At 53.6% G+C, this 24,477-nt stretch overlaps 8 protein-coding genes across 8 annotated transcripts; 4 read left to right on the top strand and 4 right to left on the bottom strand.

Annotated features, from left to right (window-relative positions):
* Window positions 1-4,112: 4,112 nt before the first annotated feature.
* Window positions 4,113-6,010, bottom strand: PV07_04584 (uncharacterized protein). The gene is made up of 2 exons (XM_016391403.1): window positions 5,716-6,010; window positions 4,113-5,659 (listed from the first exon to the last, which is right to left on the bottom strand). Exons 1-2 carry the CDS (start codon window positions 5,816-5,818, stop codon window positions 4,188-4,190), a joined length of 1,575 nt encoding a protein of 524 aa, XP_016253305.1. The 5' UTR covers window positions 5,819-6,010; the 3' UTR covers window positions 4,113-4,187.
* A 269-nt stretch (window positions 6,011-6,279) lies between these two features.
* On the top strand, window positions 6,280-8,776 carry PV07_04583 (uncharacterized protein). The gene has a single exon (XM_016391402.1). It carries the CDS (start codon window positions 6,494-6,496, stop codon window positions 8,645-8,647), a length of 2,154 nt encoding a protein of 717 aa, XP_016253304.1. The 5' UTR covers window positions 6,280-6,493; the 3' UTR covers window positions 8,648-8,776.
* Window positions 8,636-10,863, bottom strand: PV07_04582 (uncharacterized protein; the record flags this gene model as incomplete). Its single annotated transcript, XM_016391401.1, has 8 exons — window positions 8,636-8,902; window positions 8,961-9,060; window positions 9,136-9,242; window positions 9,304-9,744; window positions 9,805-10,066; window positions 10,123-10,565; window positions 10,619-10,804; window positions 10,857-10,863. The coding sequence occupies 8 exons, from the start codon at window positions 10,861-10,863 to the stop codon at window positions 8,775-8,777; spliced, it is 1,674 nt and encodes a 557-aa protein (XP_016253303.1). The 3' UTR covers window positions 8,636-8,774.
* Window positions 10,864-11,667: 804 nt separating this feature from the next.
* PV07_04581 (uncharacterized protein) lies at window positions 11,668-13,965 on the bottom strand (the record flags this gene model as incomplete). The annotated part of the gene is made up of 3 exons (XM_016391400.1): window positions 11,668-12,326; window positions 13,326-13,729; window positions 13,802-13,965. The coding sequence occupies 3 exons, from the start codon at window positions 13,963-13,965 to the stop codon at window positions 11,668-11,670; spliced, it is 1,227 nt and encodes a 408-aa protein (XP_016253302.1).
* On the bottom strand, window positions 13,738-14,772 carry PV07_04580 (uncharacterized protein; the record flags this gene model as incomplete). Its single annotated transcript, XM_016391399.1, has 2 exons — window positions 13,738-14,367; window positions 14,473-14,772. The coding sequence occupies 2 exons, from the start codon at window positions 14,770-14,772 to the stop codon at window positions 13,738-13,740; spliced, it is 930 nt and encodes a 309-aa protein (XP_016253301.1).
* A 1,613-nt stretch (window positions 14,773-16,385) lies between these two features.
* PV07_04579 (uncharacterized protein) lies at window positions 16,386-17,852 on the top strand. The gene is made up of 3 exons (XM_016391398.1): window positions 16,386-16,681; window positions 16,734-16,871; window positions 16,930-17,852. The coding sequence occupies exons 1-3, from the start codon at window positions 16,537-16,539 to the stop codon at window positions 17,520-17,522; spliced, it is 876 nt and encodes a 291-aa protein (XP_016253300.1). The 5' UTR covers window positions 16,386-16,536; the 3' UTR covers window positions 17,523-17,852.
* A 1,741-nt stretch (window positions 17,853-19,593) lies between these two features.
* On the top strand, window positions 19,594-21,372 carry PV07_04578 (uncharacterized protein). The gene is made up of 2 exons (XM_016391397.1): window positions 19,594-20,074; window positions 20,125-21,372. Exons 1-2 carry the CDS (start codon window positions 19,732-19,734, stop codon window positions 21,258-21,260), a joined length of 1,479 nt encoding a protein of 492 aa, XP_016253299.1. The 5' UTR covers window positions 19,594-19,731; the 3' UTR covers window positions 21,261-21,372.
* A 1,159-nt stretch (window positions 21,373-22,531) lies between these two features.
* Window positions 22,532-24,445, top strand: PV07_04577 (uncharacterized protein; the record flags this gene model as incomplete). Its single annotated transcript, XM_016391396.1, has 1 exon — window positions 22,532-24,445. The coding sequence occupies one exon, from the start codon at window positions 22,532-22,534 to the stop codon at window positions 24,443-24,445; it is 1,914 nt and encodes a 637-aa protein (XP_016253298.1).
* Between the last annotated feature and the right edge of the window lie 32 nt (window positions 24,446-24,477).

Raw genomic sequence — 24,477 nt, 5'->3', positions numbered from 1 at the left:
AGCTACACACTGTATGTGACACATTCAGGATGGTGATCTCCCTGTACGTACATAGCCGAGTCACACAGCACTGGACCGAGACGTGGATTCCTGGCATTGGCTCGCGTCGCGCCTTCCAAGCGAGCTGAGGAAAGGAAGGCCAAGTCAGGATCGAAATGCTTTTAATTCAACCACATCGACGTCTTCACTTTTTCCCAGCACCTTCTCCAACGTACTCAGACCGACCCGTTCTCTCGTCAACATGTACGGCCGCGACCCTTACGAGTTCGTCGATTCCTCGTACATGCCCCTTCCCATCCTGAGACTGATCAGGACGATTCTCCAATCTTGGGACCAGGCGGAGACAGACTACAAATACGTCGGCGCCTTCCACAGCCACGGGATCCTGCACGTCGCCCCGGAGCCCTCAGTCGGCGAAGCTGCCATGAGGAGACTGCACGACGACATGATACACCCGGCCAACGGGCCCATCGTGGGTTTGCAGCATTACCTCGATCGCATCTTCATGTTGCCCACTGCGCCAGAGGGGAAGATGGAGACCGTGTTCACCGGGAAGTTGACCAGCACCTTGAAATCTGGGGAGGAGGTCACCACGGACTTTGCCACCTGGATCGTGGCTTGTCCCGACAATGCTGGGGAGCCGAAGGTGGAATTGCTGAGGGTGTTTTCAGACACGAGCGAGTTGATGAAGAAGATTGGCGAAATGATGGCGGCAAAGACTTAGACTGTGGAAGCTTGCGGCATTATGGAGGGTGAGGGGGCGCAACGTCCCTTGTTGAGGAGGAAGATCACGCGAAGGACGCCTTACAGCTGACCGGCGGAGGAAACAGATTATTATCGAGGGGTACACCCAGTAATAAACAACCTGAATTTCTGTGACGATCTTCGTTTGTCCAAGATCTAGCTCGGCGTTTCTTTTCATGTCCTTACCTCTGTCCCTTCACGAGGAAAAGAACATAATAGGGACAGGATAAAACGGTGGAAGGAACTGGAATAAAGCCCCTAGGTACGGACATGAAGCTGAATCGTCTTCAATCGTGGCCGCTACTGCCGAGATGAGTCCAAGTGAAACCCGGAACAACGAGTGAGGAACGCAAAAGAGAGGCAATCCCATCCGGGGGCACCTCGTGGGCAATTTACTCCTGACAAGGCTGTGGCAGAAAAGGGATGGACAGCGAGGCGCGGAGGTGACGTGACGCGCCGCGACACCCCATAATTACCCACGATACAAGAGCAACAACGTGAAAACAACACTCAAGGTATCGCCGCTATACATGGAAAATGCATGATACATCCATTGTATTCTAGCGTTTAGGAGTCTAACTGGACCATCCGCCCCACCCGCCAATCTGACCCAGCACAGCGAGATCTGCCAACACAAATCATCTATCTACCCAGTGGCCACCGAACCAACGGCCCCCCTTCCCCCAATGCTAATGGCCAAAGGAAGTCTGCGTGCTGACCTGGGCAAGATGCTTGTGTTCGCGCTGCCACCGCTTCGAGTACCGCACGCCGAATCCGGTGCGGAACACCTCCCGCACCGTCTCCAGCGGCATGCCCTTGCACTCCGGGTAGCAGAAGATGATGAACAGCCAGCCCACGAAGCAGATGCCCGAGTAGATGCCGAACGCGCCGCTGGGGGTGGCGTGCTTCATGATGGACAGAAACGTGGAGGCGATGATGATGTTGGTGCTCCAGCAAGTCACGGTATTCTGCGCAAGGTTCCGAAATGTCAGTCGGTCAAGTAATTTTTTTCTAGCCGGGGGTGTGGAAGGGAGTCGGAAAAGGTGCAGCGAACTTACCAGCATGGTGCCCAGAGCTCGGACTTCGAGAGGAATCAGCTCGGTGCCGATCCACGCGATCGTGGCCACGCCGGACGAGAAACAGGCCACGTACACGATGATGGCGACGAGCACCAAGGTCGCCGGCCACCCGATGTGGTTGGACTCGACGACCAGGTCCCTGCTGATCGGGATATAGTGGAATGACACCGCGGCGATCATCATGCAGATCGACATGCCGAGGACCGTGACCGTCAGGAGGACGCGGCGGCCAAACTTGTCGACCAGGACGAGGTTGACGATGGAGAAGACGAAGTTGGTCCCGGAGACGGTGATGGCGACCGCCGTGGCGTTGGTGAAGCCCACGATCTCGAAAAGCGTGGCGGCGTAGTACATGAGCTGCGGTGCTAGAGTTAGGATCCGGTTCTTTTCTCAGGGTCGCACAAAGGAGCACTTACAGTGTTGAAGCCGCCCAACTGGCTGATGGCCATGACGATGCAAGCGGTGAGGACAGCACGGCCGGTCGCCGGAGTGGTGAAGATTCGCTTCAGCGTGGTCCACAGCGACTCCTTGGTCATGGCGGTGGTGGCTTCCTGGAGCGACAATTCGATGGACTTGATCTTGGCCTGGCGCTGGTCGCTGGTCGACGTGGGATAGATCTTGAGCAAAACACCCTCGGCCGCCTCGTATTTCCCATGAGAGACCAATTGGCGCGGAGATTCCGGGCAGAGCAGAAGCAGCCCAGCCAGTGCAATGGGGGGCGCGGCTCCAATGGCCACAGTCGCTCGCCAGCCCTCGCCGTGGACATGTTGAAAGCCTGCTCCGATGGCTGAAGCGACCAGCTGGCCAAAGGTGACGCTCATGTTGTTGAAGGCGATCATTCGACCTCGATACTTGGCTGGGGCCAGTTCACCGACTGCGAGACTGTTAGCACACTCCAAGCATTGCACCTCTTTTGAAAAGAGCTTGACGGACTATAAAGCGGGCATATCATGGCCGCCGAACCCACGCCCAAACCGACCACAAAGCGGCCGACCGCGAATTGAACCAGGCTATAGGCGCAACTCTGGACGACGGTGCCGATGACGAACAGCACACAGGCATTCCAAATGGGCCATTTGCGGCCGAATCGATCGGCTATCAGACCGGCAAACACAGCTCCCACCAGGGCTCCGCCGCTGGTGAGGGACGTGACCAGTTCTTGCTCATCCGAGCTCAGTTCATGGCCGAGTGACTTTCCTATCGTGACGAGGACTGAGGAGATGTATCCCGTGTCGTAGCCTGCAACAGAATGTCAGTGTCGAGTGATGTCTCCGAGACGATGGCGTTGGCAACATACCGAATAGGAAACCTCCCACTGAAACGGTGATGGAGATGAGCCACGCTGCCTTGGACGCGGCGGTTGCCTCGATGCCGCTGAGTTCAGTGACTTCTTCCGACGTACTCTTTCTGCGCTCGACCGCCTCGACCTGGTCGGCCCCGTACTTCTCGATCGACTTCTCGGACATGCCTGTGCGAGGAGGTGAGTTGCGGGAGAAGGAGAGATCGTCGGTGGGGGATTTGAGATTGAGAGTTGAAGGGCCGGTCTCACGAGATGTGATCGCTGGGTCGATGAAAAGGTATCTCTCTGGAGGAGGATCCGCGATGCTTTAATAGTTTTGGGCGCCATGGTTCACACGGATCGAGACTCTGATCATCCTCGCGCTGGGAGACGGCGAGATGGTCCACTCTCACGACCGCACCACCAGAGATCCATGGCGGCGGAGAAAAATGGTACCCGTCAACCCCATGGGGGCGAGCGCGGCAAATGGTCAAGCCACTGAATTCCCCAGCTGGAGTTCGCCGCCCCAGACACCGAGACGGAGAAAGATGGCTCTTTTCAGACGACTCGACGGGGAAAGACTGCCCAGGACTGTGCCTTTCGGTTGGAACTTGGAACGGCGTCTGCCCGTCGGGAGGCCACCGGCGGGATACACCTCGTGTTGCATTGTCTGTGCTCCTAGACCATCTCGAGGCCTTGAGCCAGGCGGGATGTAATGGCCTCAATCGATGGGCAAGGAGTGTGCGATTGTTTGCGGCAACTCTTGATACCCCAGCAACGGGAATCGGCTTCTCCTCGTCTAGTTTCAGCCAAAGTGAGCCATTTTGATAGGGTTCCGCATGTCCTTCTCCTCCATGCATTGTGCTCGCAAGAGATAGGCTGTAGGATCTAGGTCCCTCTGGCAATGAGGAGGATAAGGATATCCTGCGCACAAAGTCTTTGCCCACTACTAAGACATGGGCGCATTCGCACAAATGATCAAAGGCGAGGGACGATACTGTGGACATCACGTCTTTCTATTACCCCCCATGAACTCAACATGGTCTATAGAATATAGTAGATATCGCTGTCAAAACAAAAAACCATCAAGCAGCCTTCGGCGCTCGTCTCCAAACCTTGACCGGCATCTCTCCCAATAGCCAGTTCATGGTCTCCAGCCTCTCAATCTCCCAATTGGGATGAGGGAGCGCAAACTCGTATTTTCGGAGCATAGAAGCCAATACCACGGTTTGTTCCAAGTAAGAGATGTTGCGGCCAATGCATCCTCGAGCACCGGCAGAGAAGGCAAGGAAGTAGGGTTGAAGATTCTTGCCTTCGTCGCCGAGCCACCGTTCGGGGATATACTTGTCGGCGTGAGGAAACTGGTCTTCGTTCCTGTGAGCCACCAGCGCCGACATGCCCACCGAGACACCCCCGGCAATGTAGTCATCTAGGATGCTCAGACCCTCGGGAGGCGTCTCACGGGGAAGGGCGTGAGGAGTGGGTGGAAACAGTCGCAGCGACTCGTCCAAACAAGCTCTCAGATACGGCAAATGCTTGACCCGGTCGTAGGGCACCACGGCCTGCATGTCTTCGTCTTCCAGTGCAGCATCAAGCTCCTCCACCAACTTTTTCATAGCTTCGGGATTCTTGAGCAGTTGATAAAGGACATTTGCCATGGCAATGGCAGTTGTGGCACTACCTGCGTTCATCATAATGCTCACTTCCGCCACAATTTCGCCCCATTCGAGGTTGTTAGGGTGGCCGTTCTTGTCCTCCATAAGAGCCTGGAAGAAGTCGTCCAATTTCTCGCCGCGACGATATCGCTCCAGCCGGCGAAGGGCAAGCTCGAGAGGGATCCCGTCCCAGTCCCTTGCCAGCTTTCCCATACGCCCATAGAAGGGAATCGCGTTGGAAAGCTTGTTGATCAGCGGATACCACTTATACGGCCATACCAGTAATGATTGTTTCCGAGCATTCTGATAGAGGCACTCCCGAAAATTACATTCATATTTGGTACCGTCAGTTCTGCGGCCGGTGATGCGGTCGTGACCATTGTCGAGGAATCGCAGTGTCTCCGACAAGCCAATGTCGGCAATGGCATCCAACGTAAAGTAGTTGGTCCATTCTCGGTAATCCACATTCAACTCATGAGCCTCAGGGAGTCTTCCGGGCTTCAACGGGGCAGTGCAGCACTTGTCGAAATGTGCGATCATCCGGGCTGTCTTGTCCGCCACCTTGTGTTCCCAGCCTTCCAGGTTCTTCAAGGCGTATGCCGACGAGAGAACCTTGCGCTTCCTTGCATGTTCCGGTTTATCGATGACATCGGCAAGGTGGAAGTGGGATCCAGCGGTGATGACATAGGAACCATCCTTTGTGCACTTTGTGTTGTGCCCGTAGATGTCCTTGATGGCTCGAGGGTCCGAATATGACAACGTAGTCGGCCCAGTTCGAATAACGGGGTGATTCCTATGAAGCTCAACTAAGCGAGCTGATCGAGCACCCGTGTGTGCCAGTAACATGAACGGGATGGATGAGATGCCAGACAATGGTGTCATGGCCGGAAACTTTCGAAGTCCTGCTCTGTAAGTTGGCAACGCGCTCACCAAGTCCAGATGTGAATTGCGGGCTCACCTTTAGGGTCTCGAAAGTAGACGATCACTGGATAGACCAGGAAATAAAGGATGCAGCAAGTCCCCAAGAGGACTGCATAGGGGGCAACCGGCACTGTGAACATGCTGAAGCCGCCTGGGAAGGGGTCGAAAGGGTTGGAAGTGAAAGTAATTCAGCCAGGACAATGCGCGATTCCAATGTCCCGTAGAGCACCGCGTCCCAGCATATTTATCTTCTCACGATCGACCACCGCGTACCCCGCCATCTTCAACACAGTCTGCATTCGAACCAAGTCCCTTCTCGCGAGAGATGGAGGAGCCGGAGATAGCTGCGTAGGACGAGTTCTAGAGAAATTCTAGAAAATTTCAGAATGGAAATCTTTCGCCGATGGCAAACACGCCGGTGGTGGAGGCCGGAGAATTGGTGATCGTCAACTCGCCTGCGCCTCCACCAGTCGCTTCGGTGCCGCAGCATCGCAAGAGGAAATATTTCGCCGGAACAAGCTGAGACTAAAGCAACTCAATCCTGAGACACACATCCAATCAAGACCCCCCTTGTGGCAATGGGATGGACTGACTGACTCTCCTCGTACAGCACAAGACCCCGTCGATTCTCCAGACTCTCCCAGATGTGGCACTGAACCCGCCTCGCTACCATCCCGCAACGCCCGTCAGGCAATTTTCCTCCGCCTCCATCTTTCCTCAAGGCACAAGGCTCTCGGAGCCATCTATATCTAAACTGCCCTTTCCCTTTGTCCTTTGGCCAACATGACACCGCAATCGACCTCCCAATCTTCGCCATGGCTTCTCAGGCCTTCGAAATCTCATCAATCCCGCAGGTTGTCAGACTCTTTGCCCGAAGCCTGCAACCCACTTCGATTGCGGATTACGTGGCTTTGGTCATTGCGGCCGTGATTGTCGCGGGATACCTGACTAGAGGCACGTTGTGGGATAAGCCAGACCCTTACTATCACATCTATTTCGAACGGCCCCAACAACGCGACGGCGTTGCTAGCTCGCAAGCTCAGGCGCAGCGCAATATCGCAAAGAAGCTATCCGAAACCGACAAAAGAGCCGTCATCTTTTGGGGCTCTCAGTCTGGCACAGCAGAGCGCTTCGCCAATTACCTCGCAAAAGAGGTGCAATCACGGTTCGGGCTCGGTGCGATCTCTGCTGATCTTTCAGACTACGATTCGGATTCCATCGCTCAACTATCTGGTGGACAACTGGCAATCTTCATCCTCTCGACGTATGGCGAGGGTGATCCCAGCGACAATGCCAATGGCTTTTGGGATTGGATCAACAATGGATCTCCGGATGCTCTCCCAGACCTGCAGTATGCTGCCTTTGGTCTCGGAAACAGCAACTACAAGTACTACAACCGCGTGGTCGATGTTGTGGTCGAAGCATTGAAGAAGAAAGGCGCAACCCTTCTTCTGCCGGTGGGCAAAGCAGATGATGCAGAACGCTCCACCGACGAAGACTTCCTTTCATGGAAGGACGACCTCTTTGCCATGTTCCGGAACAGACTGGGGATGGAAGAACAAGTGGTCGAGTATCAACCGACGATTGTGGTCACCGAAGACGACTCTCTCACACCCATCGACCTCCACCACGGCGAACCCACGCATTCCAGAGACAACCCCAAAGCCGCCGCCTCATGCTCACCTATTCGACCACTGTCAATCACGAATCCCCGAGAACTCTTCCAATCTTCCGAGCGAAACTGTGTCCACATGGAGCTCGACCTTGCAGAACACCCCGAGATCCACTACAAGACGGGCGACCATCTTGCCGTGTGGCCTACCAACCCAGAATCCGAAGTCGAAATACTTCTCACTGTTCTTCGGCTGCAGGATCGTCAAGACATTCCGATTAGTCTCAAATCCGTTGACGCTGCAACCAAGCTCCAAATTCCCACCCCTACCACGATTCGCGCTCTTTTCTACAGATATTTGGAGATCTGCGCGCCCGTATCGCGGAGCACCATTCAAGGGCTTGCCACGTTCGCTCCTTCGCCCGACGCGAGATTGCGGGTCCTCAAACTCGGCCAAGACAAAGACTCCTACTTGTCGTACCTCAGGAAGAACCACCTGACCCTGGGTCGTCTCCTTAAGCTCGCCAGTCCGGATGAACCATGGGCCAAGCTGCCCCTGTCTTATTTGATGGAGGCTTTGCCTCTGATGCAGCCGCGCTACTACTCGATCTCGTCAAGCAGCGTTCTCAGTCCTCGGAGGGCCGCGATAACCGCCCTGGTCGCCTCGGACTATGTTCCCGAAAACCAGGAGCAGAAGATCAACGGTGTCACCTCCAACTATCTCCTCGCGCTGTCGCAGTCATATCCCGCGACGGCCGCTGCAGAAATGCAGGCAGAGAAGTCTGTCCGTCCGCAGTATGATCTCTTCGGCCCCACCAACCTCCTTCAGGGCACCAAGCTCTTCGCGCACGTGCGCAAAAGCAAATTCAAACTCCCCATCCAATCCAGCTGTCCGATCATCATGGTCGCGGCCGGGACCGGAATCGCCCCATTCCGCGCGTTCATTGCGGAGCGTGCAAAACTACACGCCATCGGAAAGCCCATCGGCGAGATGATTCTGTTCTTCGGGTGCCGTCGGCCGCAAGAGGACTTCATCTACCGTGAGGAGCTGGAGCAGGCTCAAGCCGCCGTTGGAAGGGATGTTTTCAAGATCATCACGGCCTTCTCGCGGGTCCAAGGGCAGGACAAAGTGTATGTCCAGCAGCGGGTGCGAGAACACGGCAAGCAAGTGGTCAACTTGATCGAGGAGAAGAGCGCGAGCTTCTACATTTGCGGGCGTGCCTCGATGGCGAGAGAAGTCGGGTTCAGCCTGGGTGAGACAATGAAGGAGATCAAGGGATGGAGTGATTCCGAGGTGAAGAGCTGGGGTGAGGGGCTCAAGAGAACGGGCAAGTGGAAGGAAGACGTCTGGGGTTGAGAACGCCACCATTCGAATATCAACGGGTTTTTTGACCTTCTTTGCCCGGATACCGAGGATTTAGATGAATAATAGAAATTTCGAAGTCTCAGAAAGCTCTCAGGCTTCAAAAAGCCATTTCCGTGGCTCAGATTTGCCACTGTTCCTTGAGGTCCCGGATGATATGTGAGGTCTGCCAACCCATGCGCTGGGTCATCTGTTCAAGGAAACCGACCGCGGCCTCCTGTTCGTCTCGATTATTCAGGTACATGCCGCCTGTGTTTGGATGAGGGCCAACTCACACTTGAAGAGGAGGGGGAAATAAACAACTCACATGCCGAAAGAATGTGGGAGGCTTGGAACATTGCCGTCTGGACGTGGTCGTTGCTGACGGCCAGACCGACAACCATTCGCAGACACTCGCGGACCATGGACTGCGGAGCGGAAAAGCATCAGCAGGCGGTTAGTTCAGTTCACGTGCTGGGGGAGGAACAGGGGGGAGGGCATACTTCAGAGTCCCTTCTCAAGCGCAACGATCCGAAACTCAGCTTCGAGAGGCGAGGGTCGTAGATGGCCAGGACGACCTTGGCGAGGTAGTAATGCTGGAGACCGACCACTGAAGCGGAGCTCGTTAGAAAACTAAACCCGCGTGAGAACGGTATCTGCTGCACACATACCCTGCGCTGGATTGCACACGTACAGCTCCGGCCACGGACTCCTGTTCGACTCCAGGGCAGAGACCCCGGGGCTGTCGATGAACAGGGGCGCAAAGTGCCACGGCTTGGAGACTTCCCAGGAAGTGACCTCCGAGTCTAGATCGGCCCACTGCTCCAAGGACAACTGCTCGTTGTCGTCGCCAAAGACGTGGGTGAGGATTCGGGCAAAGATGAAGATGATCCGGTTCGCCCAGGATTCGTCGTCTGAGAGGCGAAAGACGCTCGAATGGCGGTAGTTGGTAAGATTGATGGTGAGTGGGTGCTGAGAGGTCAGCGAGATGTAGATGTGCTGTCTCAGCGACACCCAGCTGGCCGATTCGCGGAGTCCGCCATCTGCGGCAAAGGAGGCTATCGAGTTCAAGATCCGTGTTGTGCCGAACAGGTGGCGTCGTTCATCGTTCTCTGATGTCGCACTTTCAGCATCTCTTCTTTACCGGGGAAGCTTGACCGAGCACAACCCACCGGACATCTCCTCATGGGTCCTCAGGAGAATGACAGCTGCCAGCAAGTTCTCATCAAAATGGCCCATGGGGTCTTCCAAGGCCTTAATCAAGATCCGGAGACATTCGCTCACATAGTGGGGAGACTCGTCGTCGTGGGTTCCTGCTAGCAGGCTCATCTGCCGTGAAGCTACGGCGAAAATTGCATTCTTGATGACAGGATAGTGTGCCGCCCGTTTCGGTATCTCCTTCCCAAAGTGCCGCTGCTTATCGCAGGAGTCGAACTGCACGTGGTTAGACAAGATAGGAGGGAATCTGTGATTGTGTTCAGGAGATTTACCTGCATTGATAGATGCACGATGTAGTGGTGCAGAAGCCGTGCTTCCTGTTGATTCTGGAATGGCCAGCAAGTGCCGAGTCCATAGTTTGGGGAGGACGTATCAACAGCGGAATTCAGAAGGACGGAGGGAGAGTGATGTTGTGAAGCAGGTCTTCCGGCAGAATGTGCAGGAGACAGCACGATAGAGGCGTGGGCATGCGATGAAAAATGCGAGTCTGGACTGCTGTGTTGAAGAGAAGCCTGGAGAGGGGTCAGAGGCAAGGCCGATCCATGTGGTGAATTCCAGTCGTGAGCAGCCACTGAAGTAGGATTATGCTCGATACGGAAATCCCTTTCGGCCCCAGCTGCGAGGGGAGAGATGGGCGGAGATGGGCCTGGGCCCTCTTCAGGCTGGGTATCGAGGTCTTGAGAGTCCGTCTCGTGATCCAGAGAGACAAATCGGACTGTATCTCACGATATCAATGGGGAAGTGAATAATGCCAATGGCCAAACCTACCTTCTGACGGGAGGTCGACCCAGACCTGACGGGGAGTATGCCTCAAGTCGTGTTTAACCCTGCGTCCATCGACGCTCTTCAGCCGGACAGATTTGACGGGTCGAAAGTGCAAGGGCGAGTCCAACAGACATTCCCGTTCAGCTTCTGTGCATTTCTGGCATTTCCGAGACCCTGCAACCTTGACGCCTTGCAACTTGTGAGAGATCAAATCGACAGCGCGGAAACATCCACTTTACACTTGACATGTCGGTCCCGACATGGCTGGCTGTGTGAATTGCGCAGTCAGTGTCTACGAGAGATGATAGAGAGAGCTGGGGACTGACCATCCTGTTCTGGTGCGCATCCCAGACAGAGCTCACGAGGAGCGCAGGTATAGAATTGGGACGGGAGAGCATTCAAGAAGAGGCAATGAAACCCGAAGTCCATGGCGGATCTTTAAAGCATGGTCTACCCACCCCAGTGTTTCCCCTCTCATATCCGTGCCCGCGATAACTTGGCTCTTTCTGGTGCTGGAGACGTGGAGATGCGGAGGACGAGGAGGCGAGGCGCCAGGAGAGGAAGTTCAATCCCGGCTCTCCAAGGCGGATCAGTTGCCGGTGAGTGGGAGGCGGGGGAGGACCCTTGACGACGGGCTCGTTAGCGAGGATGAAGCAGTTCTCCTGACATTTCAACGTTCCCTCTGGCGCCTGAAAAGGACAAGATGCAACGTTCATTGTCTTTGTTGGCTTTCCCTGCGGCCCAACGGTGCCGTATTCATGGTTACGATATCCGGGCACCCTCCAGGGGATGGCGAGCTGAGATTGTCTGCGGACGTCACGGCGTCAAATCATGCCAGAACCTTGGAAGGAGAATGCAATGGGTGGACGACAACGCAGCAGTAGTGAGAGCAGAAGTCTTCCAGGACTATTATTTCGTGCCAAAGGACGGGAAATGAGAATGCAGCTGACTCAGACTATTGCTTCAGACGATTGATTCTTCGCAGGAGGGAAAGCCGGCCGCTTCACCCCTCGTGTCGACACTCTCGTCTTCCCATCCACCCGCGGCGACAGTCACTCATCTCGTGAACAAGCGTCTCCGGCCTGGATCGCAATCGGGCCCTGGCAAGTCCATCCCACAGGATTTCCCGTGTCAAGCCAATATATTTGGTACGAATCCAAAGAGCTCAGGGCGTCATCCTGGCACGCATAAAAGCTATTGAACCCATTGTGCAACAGCGCCCCTCCAGCGCCGAATGAAAACCCTGCCGTGCTCGCGCCTTGAGGTGCGTCTCCGTGAGGGACGCTGAAACCCACGGGCTGGCTCTGATAGCGAAAGACGTACATCTGCTGGAAACCGGTTGGAGATTCGTGGATCGACAGGAAAGTGACCGAGTTGTCGCTGCCGTTGAGGGCCCCGACGATGAGTGGCTCAGCGTATGACTGGTCCTTGATCCGACCGACGTATGCGGATGAATTGGCATACGAAAGGCGGAAGGTTCGCAAGTAAGTGATGTCAAAGTTGGTCCCATCGAGGTAAAGGCCAATAGTCTTGTCAGTGCACGGAGCGGACTGACGAGGGACAATGTCTGCCGGTGCACTGGCCACATTGAGTGCACAGAGGCAGGAAACCAAGGCGAAGACGATAGGCCTGTGCATTGCAAAGACCGAGTATTGGACCTGCTCGTCGACTTTCCCGAATTCAAACGAGCTTCTGCTGAGGCTGGCACGTTCTGCAAGAGAGTGTGGTATTCAGTTGCAAATCCGTTACCAGGCTAGACAGACTGGAACAACTTGGACACGCCAGTAGTAATATAAGTTGTCCCGGATGAGAAAATCATGAAGTCAGGCTTCGAATACTTCGTTCGAAGGGTACACTAAACTATACCAGGGTACGTCTTACCACTGTCATGCGCTCCATGCTTGAGATAGGGGAAGGTTTAGTTCGTGCAGAGATTCAGGCGGCTGGAGATGAGCAAAGCAGATCCCGGGGGAGATGCAATGACAAGACTCTCTTCCTGTCCATAGAGAGTAGATACGATCGGTGGGTCAGATACATGTCAGCCTTACATATATTCGGATAAGATGAGGTGTTTGTCCCGCTTCGAATCAATTACCTCAACCAGTTGGCAGTACACTGTTTAGATGAACGAGGTTGCAACGGTGTGTAGCTTACTAGATATGACTTGGTTATCCCTGACATTAATATGATATAGGCTGACCACCATGCACCTCGAGTCTAGCCTACATCATCCGGTCGGAGAGGCTACGACGTCACTTCTATGCCGATATCGTTGCGGCAGCTTAGACCACGGCGTCCACCAGCTCAGGCTGTGACGAAAGAAACGGACCCTGAAGATTCTCCTAGCGGAAAGATAATTGTATCTTGGAACGACCGAAGACTATAAAGACAACGTTCACAGATCAGAAAAACATCAGAGGTAACATAGAACCACGCCACACGTCGCATGTGTCATGAAAAAGCTCCACGATCCGTGGATGCCAACCACCCAAGCCCGGCCTGAAACGACGCATCTCCTCATTGATATTGACCTGCTCGAACATCTCCTCGTTCTCTCCTGCGAGGGAGAGAACCTCGAGACCACATTGAAACAGATAACGCACTAGCCCACAATCCTGTTTGACTTCTGTGTGTCGTCCGTTGACGCGAGGACATCGCGTGCTTTGGCAAAACCAAGGTTTCTCGAAAGCGGCATTAATGAGGTACAGACCGTGAGCCAGGTAGATGGATCGTTCAAGTGCCCTTTGCGAAGCGACTTCAGGTTCCTCGGTTTCCACCGTCTTCTTCTTCCTCCACCACTGGACATAGTTGGGTGTTCGAGCCGCTTCGGACAACCACTTGCACTCGCTCTTGTATCGTTTAAGGAGACTGTCCTGGAGAACATGCAGGGCTATTCCATAGTGGATAAGAAACGGTTTGCGCCCGCTGAACCCAGTGTCTTGACACCAGACAGCAATTCGGTATGCTTCAAGCTCGGCAAATAGCTGTGCAATATCACCATTGACCCCTCTTCCACAGAAGCCTGCATGCTCCCAAAAAGTCATTCCAAGCGGCTCATCCGTTTCAGCCGGTGTCAAGGTGGCCAAGATGCTGTCAAAAGAGCAATTACCATGACTGAAGCACTAATAGTCTGGAAAGTATTGCCGGTCAGCATCGTCATTGAGAGTCCTGCAGAAAGAGTCCAACAGGTCCGGAGAGTCGACGAAAAGGGCCATGTGCTGGACGTAGTTTCGCCATTTCGCAATCTCCCCACGGAGTCTTTGTCTCCCGGCTTCTGCAGAGGCAAATGTCCTGGGCGATGGAGCATTGGTGGACAGTTGCAGTTGTTTTATGATATGAGGATCATGCATTTTAGCGAGGAAACTGCCCAGTCTCTCACCCAGCAACCTGAAAAAAGAGCTGACAACTCGACGGGTCGCGAAAATAGCCCGGGCCGCAGATCGATCTGCCGTTCTGACGCGACTCAGTGTAATTTGGTCAAAGATTTCGCCGAAGATAAGTGAAAGTGGCCGAAGGCTCCCCCACTGAGAAGTGAGCAGGATCGACCTTTCCGAATCACAATGGAGCGACCTGGGGATATGAATATCGGTCTGCGTTCGAAGATCATACAACGACCCTTGGGACAGAGACACCAACGAGCAACGACGAAATGGGATAAATCGAGCTAGTGGTCCACATCTGGATGAAGCAGGTCTCTCGGGCAAAGCGGAAGAGGGGTTGGAGAACAACAATAATGCTGCTTGGTGGATGCTCTGCAAGTCGAATTAGCGATGGTCAATGAGGTTAGTTTGGTTTTGAGTGATTCGGAACGCAGGCAACAATGTGGCCACAGGGATGTGGAAAGCAGGTGCCCTTACCATTGGTGTTGGCTGAGGATCCACGGAGCTTACAGGATTTGAAGCAGGGAGAGGAATATGGTAGAGAACCAGTGAGGCTGGTAAGAATGGGCCACGACGGCACTCAATGAATGGGCTGGACTGGTCGCGGATGGTTGCTTGAACAACGACCGAACCGTCGGCACCCCATAGATTACGCAATGGGACGATGTCGTATCTCACGTATGGGTGATTGTCGTTGAGAGAATTCAGGTAGCCTTCAGTGTCAAGAGCATACCCTAACGACGCTGACGGTTGGGCGGATAAGATAAGGTGATTCATATCGTAATTTGGGCTTTGTCTTCTGTCGAAGTAGGCTCAAAAGAGCAATACCGATCAAGGACTCTTTGATACCTGACCGAGGAAACTGTAGAAGATAAGTAAATGCATCAAAGAACCTTGCGTATCGAAAATGAGAGATGCGAGCGTGAGGAGCGCTGTGGAATCGCAAAAGGAGGAGCTTTGAAGCTGCTGCTGAGAGAAGAAGGCGGCGTCATCCGTTTGGCCAAATGATTCCGGTAGGCACGACGCAGGCAAAGAAGGGAATCCCGGCTCAAAGAATGCAATGTTGGCAAACACGAGGTTATCGGCCGCCTTCATGCATATCTATTCGTGATATTCATCTCCTGTCCAAGGGTCGAACAGGTCAAGTCGCTGAATGGGTACATGTGGTCGAGAGCTCTGGGCCGCCGGTGCAGGAAATGCTCAAGCTGAACCGTACATTCCTGCGGCATCTATCTCCCGATTACTTGGACCCCCTGTTTATCTAGATGTGAAGAAAAAAGTGAAAAGCCCATCCGCACGAAAAGTGGCCATTATGATTTGCCGGGGTATTTAGCCTTGCCGAGCGAGAAAGGCACGTATCGGTACTTGATCATATGTTGGATCTGCCGCCTCACTTGGGAGATAGTCAGTAATAATACTCGCTAGAAAGAAAGCTGATCAACTCACTCGTCAGGGAGAAGAGAATCAGCCAGTACATCACAAGTACAGGCCAAAAGACCGGGAGATTGAAAATTTCGAACCAGCTGCAGATAAAGCTGATCGTGATGGCTCTTGTGGCAGAATGCCAGAACTTGAACTCTGGTAGCCTTCTGATGAATGGTCGAAACTCATCGTCATGCTTGGTGGGCAGCGATGAGCCTTCCCCGTCTTCGAGACCCTCGTCCTGCGACAGGCTGGGATCAAATTTCGGTTGAAGGAATGCGAGGAACAGGTTGAGCAGGTAAATGCCCAGACAGTAGGCGACAATGTACCAGCCCTGAGCGACGATGATCCGGAGGAAGAAGAAAAGGAGGAGCACAGCCGTTGCCAACCATCGGTTGACAACATAGGGGGTGGATTTGTCGAGGTACGTTTGGTATTGCTGTCCAAGCTCTTTGTTAGCAGCCTGATCTCTTTTCGTCCTTGTCCTCGCAGACTTCTCATTCTCGTACCCTTAGTAGCTTATTGCTCTGTGTACTTATGGCGTCGAAGGGGGTGGTTTCCGGCTCAGGCCCGTCCATAATGGCAGCGCTTGTTGGTAGCGAGGAGGAAATATAGGGTCTGCGCATGCGCTTCCGTGCGGCAGCGAACAAGGTATCGAAAAGGTGCGCACAGTTCGAAACTCTCAGTGCAAGGAAGATCAAACTTGTCGCGTGGATAAAGGCGATATTCGGCGACAAGCAGAGAGTTGACACTCTGGTAAATTGTTGAGGGCAAGGAGTCCAGGTGTTGAAGCCACGTCGTTTTTTCCGCTCGTGGCAGCCTTTCACAAATTGTCGGAGTGGAGGTTCCAGATCGCAAGGCAAAGTCAAACTGCGCCTCGAAATGTGGCCACTCACTGCCACTCCACACCGGACTATTAGTTATTCCATTCCATGACCTTTGCGGCGAATCGTCGGGGGTCGCCCAACCTGCGGAGTAGCAGCCGAGGACAAACAGGGAGACCTGCGGTTGTCGTCGGGCGTGCCAGAAGCTCGTCAGTGCTCGAGCTGCAATATGTAAAGCACTGCTCCTCGAGATCTTTGTGGTCTCCTTGATATTCTCCAGCAGCAAATCCTGGCAATGGCTTCTCTGAGGTTATTCTCGCGGCCTGCAGCGGCTCTCTCAGCTGCACCACGAACCCTTCCGCGGCTGGTCCGATTTCAATCCACCTCAAGCAGCTATGAAAACATTCTAGTGTCAACACCGAGGCCGGGTGTTGGGCTTAGTACGCTTTATTCTATATTGTCGTTCGTGAGAGTGTCCTCTGACAGTTATAGTAACACTCAACCGTCCAAAGGCACTGAATGCCCTCTCTAGCGCTCTGTTTGTTGAATTAAATGATGCGCTGAAGAAATATGAAGAGGACAAGGATATTGGTGCTATTGTCCTGACAGGGAGCGACAAAGCATTTGCAGGTACGAACAAAACATGTTCCTGCAACAGATTATCCAGACGCTGATGGCTTGTGAACAGCTGGCGCAGATATCAAAGAAATGGCTCCCTTGACCTTCTCCGACGCCTATGTCAACAACTTCATTGCCCCTTGGTCCTACATGACGACTCTTCGAAAACCCGTCATCGCAGCGGTATCGGGCCATGCTCTTGGTGGTGGCTGCGAGCTTGCCATGATGTGTGATATTCTATACTGCACGAAGACTGCGAACTTTGGCCAACCTGAGATCAAGCTCGGCACCATCCCAGGCGCAGGGGGTTCTCAGCGTCTCACCGCAGCCATTGGGAAGAGCAAAGCTATGGAACTCATTCTCACAGGCAACAATTTCAGTGGCGAGGAGGCTGAGAAACATGGTCTTGCTGCCAAGGCCTTCGAGGGGGGCAACAAAGAGGTCCTTGAGGGTGCCCTGAACACTGCCGAGAAGATCGCCAGTTATAGCCGCGTGGCCGTCATCGCGGCCAAGGAGGTTGTCAATAAGAGTCAAGACCTCGGAGTGAGAGAGGGTGTTGAATACGAAAGACGCATCTTCCACAGCCTGTTTGGCAGCCAAGATCAAAAGATTGGCATGAAGGCGTTTGCGGAGAAGAAAAAAGCCGAGTGGACGAACTCATGATTCTCCAGAAAGGAGACAGCCCAGGGTCACAGGAGCTGAGTAGGCATGGGGGATAGTGTACAGTACAATCAGGAAGGTGGTCTAATAGAAAACGGTATAGGACAAGGCTGGGCAGGCAAAAGCCCCCCAACTGGGACGAAATTCCCAAATGTGGCTACTATGTCTCCTAAGTCCGAACTGCACACGGCCGCATTGCGCGCATCTAGAGTCCGGCCATGTGGCTTCAGTTGAGATGTGTACTACAAATACTCCCCGTCCCAGAGGCTGCCTACCACATTCTCCCCAAGAGTTCTCATGCTCCATGCTCCATGCTCCATGCTGACGTGAGGGGCTGCGCTTCGCATGGTCCCCCACAGGGCAGCGAGCAGTAACTCCGTGCAAAGCTCGGGGTTAAAGAACTGCCATTTTCTGAGCGACTGGGACAAACTAAGAGACAATACTGGTGCGAGATGGTCCTATCAGCTCCCTCAACGGTGTCCAACGAGGACGAAGTACGAATACTCTCCTCTTGCCCCTTGGTCCAGAAAACGGCCCCCAGGGTCTGGACAGGATCACCCAGCAACAGCCTGAAATGACCAACAAGGATCCATCTGGACTGAAGCTGTACTCGCTTGGGAGAGTGCGTTATTAAAAAGAGACACACACTACCTGACTCGTACACCGCATCTATCGAAGGATCGAGCCAAGGCAGACCCAAGGCTTAGAGAGGTTGTTGCAATACAACGATGGCACATTCAGGCCCCTGGACTATGTATAGCGGGATCCATTACAATGGAGCCCCAGGGAACAAGTCGAACGGTGTATGCTTGGACTTGAGCGCGCGATGGAGCGAATAGCAAGCGATCTCCCAAACGCATTTGCCATTTCCAGCTATTCTAATCGTCCGCTGTTCGGAACTCGTATTTGATCACCTCCAGCCTCCGCCTCCATCGATGCTCATGGACGGTGTGCAGACCCCGGTGTGTGGCGGTGCGTGGTATCATGATTGGTAAGAAGACAAATTGGGCCTGTAATGTCGCACAAAAGTACGAGGAGAATGGCCACTCCCTATTTCGTAATCCCAAGCGGAATACCATCGAGTTGTGCATGAAATAATGTCGCCCGTTGAATCAGTAAGACGTGGCGGGACTCGGCTTGGACAATCCGGAGTGACAGGGTCCGTTTAGATAGACGCCCCTAAACGTCTCGACCTGCAGACCTAGCTGGGTAGGTGGATGCCATGGGTTGAGTAACTCGATGAATAGGGATAACTGTTCGAGTACGAGTAGTAATCCCACAGTTTCGAGGTCTATGCCTAGGCTGGGTATTTGACTGATACCTGGGGACTGCGACCTGTTGCAGAGAGGACCTGAGTGAGTCGTGAGCAGCGGTGACGTTTGACGTGGCTCTCTTTCCCCTCCCCCTCCCCCCTCCTCTCATGCGAGGGTTGCTTTTTTTTTTGCTCTCTCTCACTCACTTCTCTCGCGCTCATGACTTGAACGGGAAATCCGTCATTCGTCGATCCGACCATGATTGTTCCAGTAGTTGTCGCCAGAGCCGTCAGCACTGGAATCAAGACTCCAAAGCCTCGTCAGGCCCACCATGTTGCGCTACTGCTTACTCGACAGGGATTGCTGAGCAGTTTCCTAGTCGAACGAGACTTTCCCAGATGCGAGAGTTTGGGCGGCTCGTAGGCTGCTGATTTCGCCCTCCAGACCGAGTATTGGTGGGGTAACCCCTTCATCGACCCTGCCAGCTGTGCCTTCATACGACTAAACACTCGTATTTCCGCCTTGAAGCAACCCCACAACCATTGTTCTTTGAACTAATGTGCAAGGAGGGGCGGACGGGTATCTCGCCTGTTGATTTGCCACGGTCCTCCACGGTCGGCCACGGCGGAATGCAATCCAGCTCCAGGGAGCTTGGTGTTGATGCTGTTGGCCTGACCAAGTGATGTGGCTGCTAGATCCAATTCCATTCCAGAAGGGTTGCATACGTGATCGTTGACTAGTGTGGTGGCCATGGCTTGGAGTTGCTCTGTTTTTCAGTGTTTCATCGAAGCTTACCGGGAGTTGGGTTTGCTTGGAGGATATATAAAGCCAATGCCCTGGCGACTCGGCTGCCATTCAACATTCTCTTCTGTGAACTCACCGTCAATCACTCACCGTTGACCAAGACCTGCTCCGTGTAAGAAGCATCAGCCTTACTGAGATATAGTCCACACAACAAAATGGCTCCTTCAGCAACAGATGCTCCCTCCCAGGGATTCACCCCCAAGCACATCGAAGACCGCCTCTTCATCAATGGTGAATTCGTTCCTTCCAAGTCAGGGAAGAAGTTCGACATCATCAACCCGAACAACGAGAAGTTCGCGGCCTCTGTCTATGAAGCTGGCGCCGAGGATGTTGACGAGGCGGTCAAGGCGGCCCAAGCTGCCTTCCCTGCCTGGTCGGGCCTCTCTGCCGCGGAGAGACAGGCCTATATAGAAAAGCTGGCCGATGCCATCGAGAAGAACCTCGAGGAAATCGGTTACCTAGAAGCCATCAGTATGGGCAAGCCTTACATTGGTGACTGTAAGTTCTCGAGTTCCCCCTCGTTCGGTTGCACCACTAACCCTGTCCAGTCTTCGGCCATGTCGCTGTTCAGATTCTGAGATACTTCGGCAGCAGAGCCCTCGATGTCCAGGGTGACTCGTCCCTGAACACCAAGGATATGGTTAACCTCACTTTCCGTCAACCCTTTGGTGTCTGCGGTGCCATTATCCCCTGGAACGTCCCTCTCCTTATGCTCATCAACAAAGTTGGGCCTGCTCTCGCCACCGGCAACACTTTGGTCCTCAAGTCCTCTGAGAAATCACCCCTCTCTTCGCTTGTTATTGGCAGACTCTGCCAGGAAATTGGTCTACCCAAGGGTGTCTTGAACATTCTCAGCGGATACGGAAGACCTTGCGGCGAAGCCATTGCCAAGCATATGGACATTCGAAAAGTCTCCTTTACCGGTTCGGTCATCGCTGGGCGAGCAGTCAAGAAAGCTGCCGCCGAATCCAACCTCAAGAACGTCACTCTGGAGCTGGGAGGAAAGAGCCCGCTGATCGTCTTCGACGATGCTGACCTGGCAAAGGCTGTTCCCGCTTCGGCTTTCTCCATCCTCGCTAACTCCGGCCAAGCTTGCATCGCCAGCTCAAGGGTGTATGTGCATGCCAACATTGCCGATAAGTTTATGGAGGCCATGAAAACCGCGATGGTCCAGATGGGCGTGTCTGGCGATGCCACGGTCGCTGGAACCCGACGAGGACCTCAGGCTGATAAGATCCAATTCGACCGCGTCATGGGCTATCTCAACTATGCGAAGGAGAAGGGCCTGGAGATGCCTATCGGTGGTGGCCGCGAAGGCACAACCGGCTACTTCATCGAGCCCACCATCATTGCCAACGCTCCCGAGGACTCGAAGGTCATGAAGGAGGAAATCTTTGGACCCGTCGTGTGCATCAACACCTTCACGGACGAAGAGGAGGTGCTGAAGCGCGCTAACGATACCGAATATGGTCTGTACGCCAGTGTTTTCACCAAGGATATCTCGCGTGCTTTGCGTGTGGCCAAGGCTCTCGAGGCCGGATCGGTCGGTGTCAACTGCACGAGCCCGACTATGGCCATCGACATGCCGTTTGGTGGCTTCAAGCAGAGCGGTGACGGCCGCGAGCTGAGCAAGTATTCGACAGATTATTGGACCGAGTTGAAGTCTGTCTTCATCTCCCTGTAAATGTACTTTGCCAGGACGGGCCCAAAGTAGTGTGAACAATTATTTGCGAAAGTACTCATGACCAGAAGAGGCCAAATGGATTAATTTAAAAAGAATAGAAATGAGACGTCTCTTGAACAGATAGCCTCAACTTTTTTCCCTAGCAATCTTGCTGAGCAGATGCGTATGCGTATGCTGACAGGTAATTATGTCTGCCGAAGGCGAGACTTTGCATTTTATTTCCTGCGGCAGCTCCTTTCGGTGGCCGCAAACGGCAACATTTCTGTCTGATTTGATAGGATAGAAATTAGGCGAAGCCTTAGAGTGTTCTTGACGCGTGCCTGTTTTGATCAAGCCATATCATTCATTGGAGGGAGGACATAGGTTGGGTGCCATTGGGTGTTCAGTACAGCCAAATCCTGGACGACCGCGGCCATTCCTGATGAGGCTTCTAGAATGCTGACGATAAGTTAGACCAGTACAGAGTGTATGATATCTGCCTACTTAGGTAGGTATCTACTGCAATCTGTGTCTCGACGGCTCGACGGATACCTATGGCATGCCATGAGGGCCGAAAGCAGCCTTGTCAGACAGTGTCATTTTCCGCCGCAGCTGTTTCCGAGGACACGCATCATCACTGAGCAAGAATCCATTTCCATCGACCTCGTCGCAGTACTAATGTGTCTGCGAAACCCTCTTCTCGCAATCTTCCATAGACTGTCATCATTTCTGGCCATCTAAGTGCCAACGAGAAACGTCAAAGTTCCCCGCCGCGATGTGCTTTGCGGTCAGACTGCGTCACACTCCTCCCAAGCGGGACGTCCCTCCCCTCTATCTTCAGCTGCAACATCAACGTTGGTGACTACTTTGGAATGGAATCCACCATGCGGAATTAGAAGAACAACCGTCAAGAACAATGAAACGTGGTATCTTGTGCTAGCGATCAAAACGACGACCAGGCACTCCCCAGCTGCGATGCGAATGGTCCAATCTGAATTGCAGGGACCGGACCCGGAGGCAAACACGGACTCCGGAGGATCAAGGAAGTCCTGGTGCCCACGAATGCCACGAGTTGAACGCCTTTGATCCCACGGGCTCTGGTTCCCTGCTGCTGGCTGTCTGGAAGATGACAAATGAGTTCGAACTGATGTCCATTGTGTTTCGACAACAGGCAAGAAAATGATGTGCAGGGCCTGAGGAGAGGAAGGCCAGCCGAAACACTTCCTTGTATATGCATCAACATCAAAGAATCAAGACGCCGGCTCACATACAGCTGAATCATTTGTGCAATCATGGCGGCCACCGCCGCCGAGCTTCCACCACCTCCTACTGACACGCCCGGCTTGAGAGCAAACCGGGCTTGTCGCCCTTGCGTTCAGATCAAAGCGAAATGTGTTCCACTCGAAGGATCTACCAACTCGATCTGTGTACGATGCCACCGCTTGGGCAAATCCTGCACGACTCCGGCACCGCTGCCACGGAAACGGCGCAACAATGGAAGATCAACCCGTGTGTCGCAACTGGAAGACAAGATCAATATTCTGACCGATCTTTTGACGTCCAATGACGACACTCCGACTGCAAGGCTTGATCCTGTCGTTGCTTCTAGTGGCTGTGCCAATTATGCTCAGCCCACTCACCCTACCGTTCCGGAAAACGTTGCTACCTTTCACAATGGGTCATGGTCTGCCTCACTCCCGACTCCAACATCGATGGCGCCCGCAGATGGAGGCAACAACACGACCCTACAGACTCAATCCACTGCAACTTGCGTAATGGGCTGCGCAAAGTCTACGAAACCCGTAGAACCCGCGCGTGCAAATACACACGATCACTTCCGAGTAACTCTGGCTCCGGTGTTGGAAGAAAAACTATTCAGCGACTTCCGCACACAGATGAATATACACTTCCCTTTTGTGGTGATCCCACCTCACACAACAGCTGTTGCTCTTCGTGAAGAGAAACCATTCCTCTTCCGGACTTGCATCACGGCAGCTGCTCAAGCTGATCCGTCACTACTAAGGCAGCTGGCAGACGAGTTGATGAGATATATCGGAGAGCGCATGCTGATGAAGGGGGAGAAGTCTCTTGATCTCTTGCAGGGGCTTCTGGTGTTCAGCTCCTGGTATCAGTACTACAATCACAACAACCCACAGGTGATGAATCTTCTACATCTGGCAACTGCTATGGCCACAGATCTAGGGCTGAATCGGCCCAGGCAGCCGGCAGTACTGGCCCCGATTGGCATGGTGGTTGACGCGGCCGAGATGTTTCACGGCAAGTTAGTCAACCACGGCGTACGGACCTCTGACGACCGACGAGCCCTTCTTGGAGTATACAATCTTTCCGGGCAAATATCATCCTGCTTTCGGAGATCGGACCCGATGCGCTGGACTCAACACTTGGAAGACAGTTGCAACGCTCTCATCGCCGCAGCCGAATACCCCTCTGATATCTACGCTGTCCAATTGGTGAGGCTGCATCGGGTTATAGAAGCATATTCTCCTTCCCTCGGCTTGATGACAACATCAACTGTGCCTCTCCGAAGTCTCATGAGTTGTTTCGAAAAAGACCTCCAGCAATACCAGGAGAGCATACCTCCCAGCCTTGCAGGAAACAATCTCTTCCAAGCGCAGATCCAAAGTGCTTATATCTGCCTTTTTGAGACCATATTTGCAGTCCAGGCGGACAGAGCATATCACCGAGCTGAAGCACTACATGCCTGTTTGAGTCATATCAGTCAATTGTTTGACTGCCTATTGGCCATCCCTTGGGGGTATGTGCCAAACTTGACGTTCTCCTTCTGGCTGAATCTCGTTCATGCCTTGGTCGTTCTTGCCAAGATGTCCTTCCTTGTCCTCGATGGATGGGATCTGCAATCCATAAGGGACTCTGAAATGAGCTTTCCGTCTACCATAGATCGGATGGTGCAGAAGATGGAAACCGTATCCCAACAGAGCCTTGCCTCTGGAGATACGCCAACAAATAACGCCGTTGCAACCCGCTTCAGCTTGTTCGCAGAGAAAATGCGCCTTTGTAAAAAGTGGTACGCGAGCAAGCTCAACGCAGAAACCAGCGTCTCAGCTGCAGGCCTTGACAATAGTGCGCTTCCCGAAAGCATCTCTGCGGAAGAGTTATTTGGGGGGTTTGAGGACGGCATCTGGCCAGACCTCATGGCTGATTGGAACACCAACATACAATTCTAGCTTCAAGCGGAAATAACGACGCCCGGCTGATA

The sequence above is a fragment of the Cladophialophora immunda genome, assembly GCF_000835495.1.
Source record: "Cladophialophora immunda strain CBS 83496 unplaced genomic scaffold supercont1.2, whole genome shotgun sequence".
Taxonomy (NCBI): domain Eukaryota; kingdom Fungi; phylum Ascomycota; class Eurotiomycetes; order Chaetothyriales; family Herpotrichiellaceae; genus Cladophialophora; species Cladophialophora immunda.
Note: the sequence above shows the minus strand (reverse complement) of the source record. Positions and strands in the feature narration are given on the sequence as shown.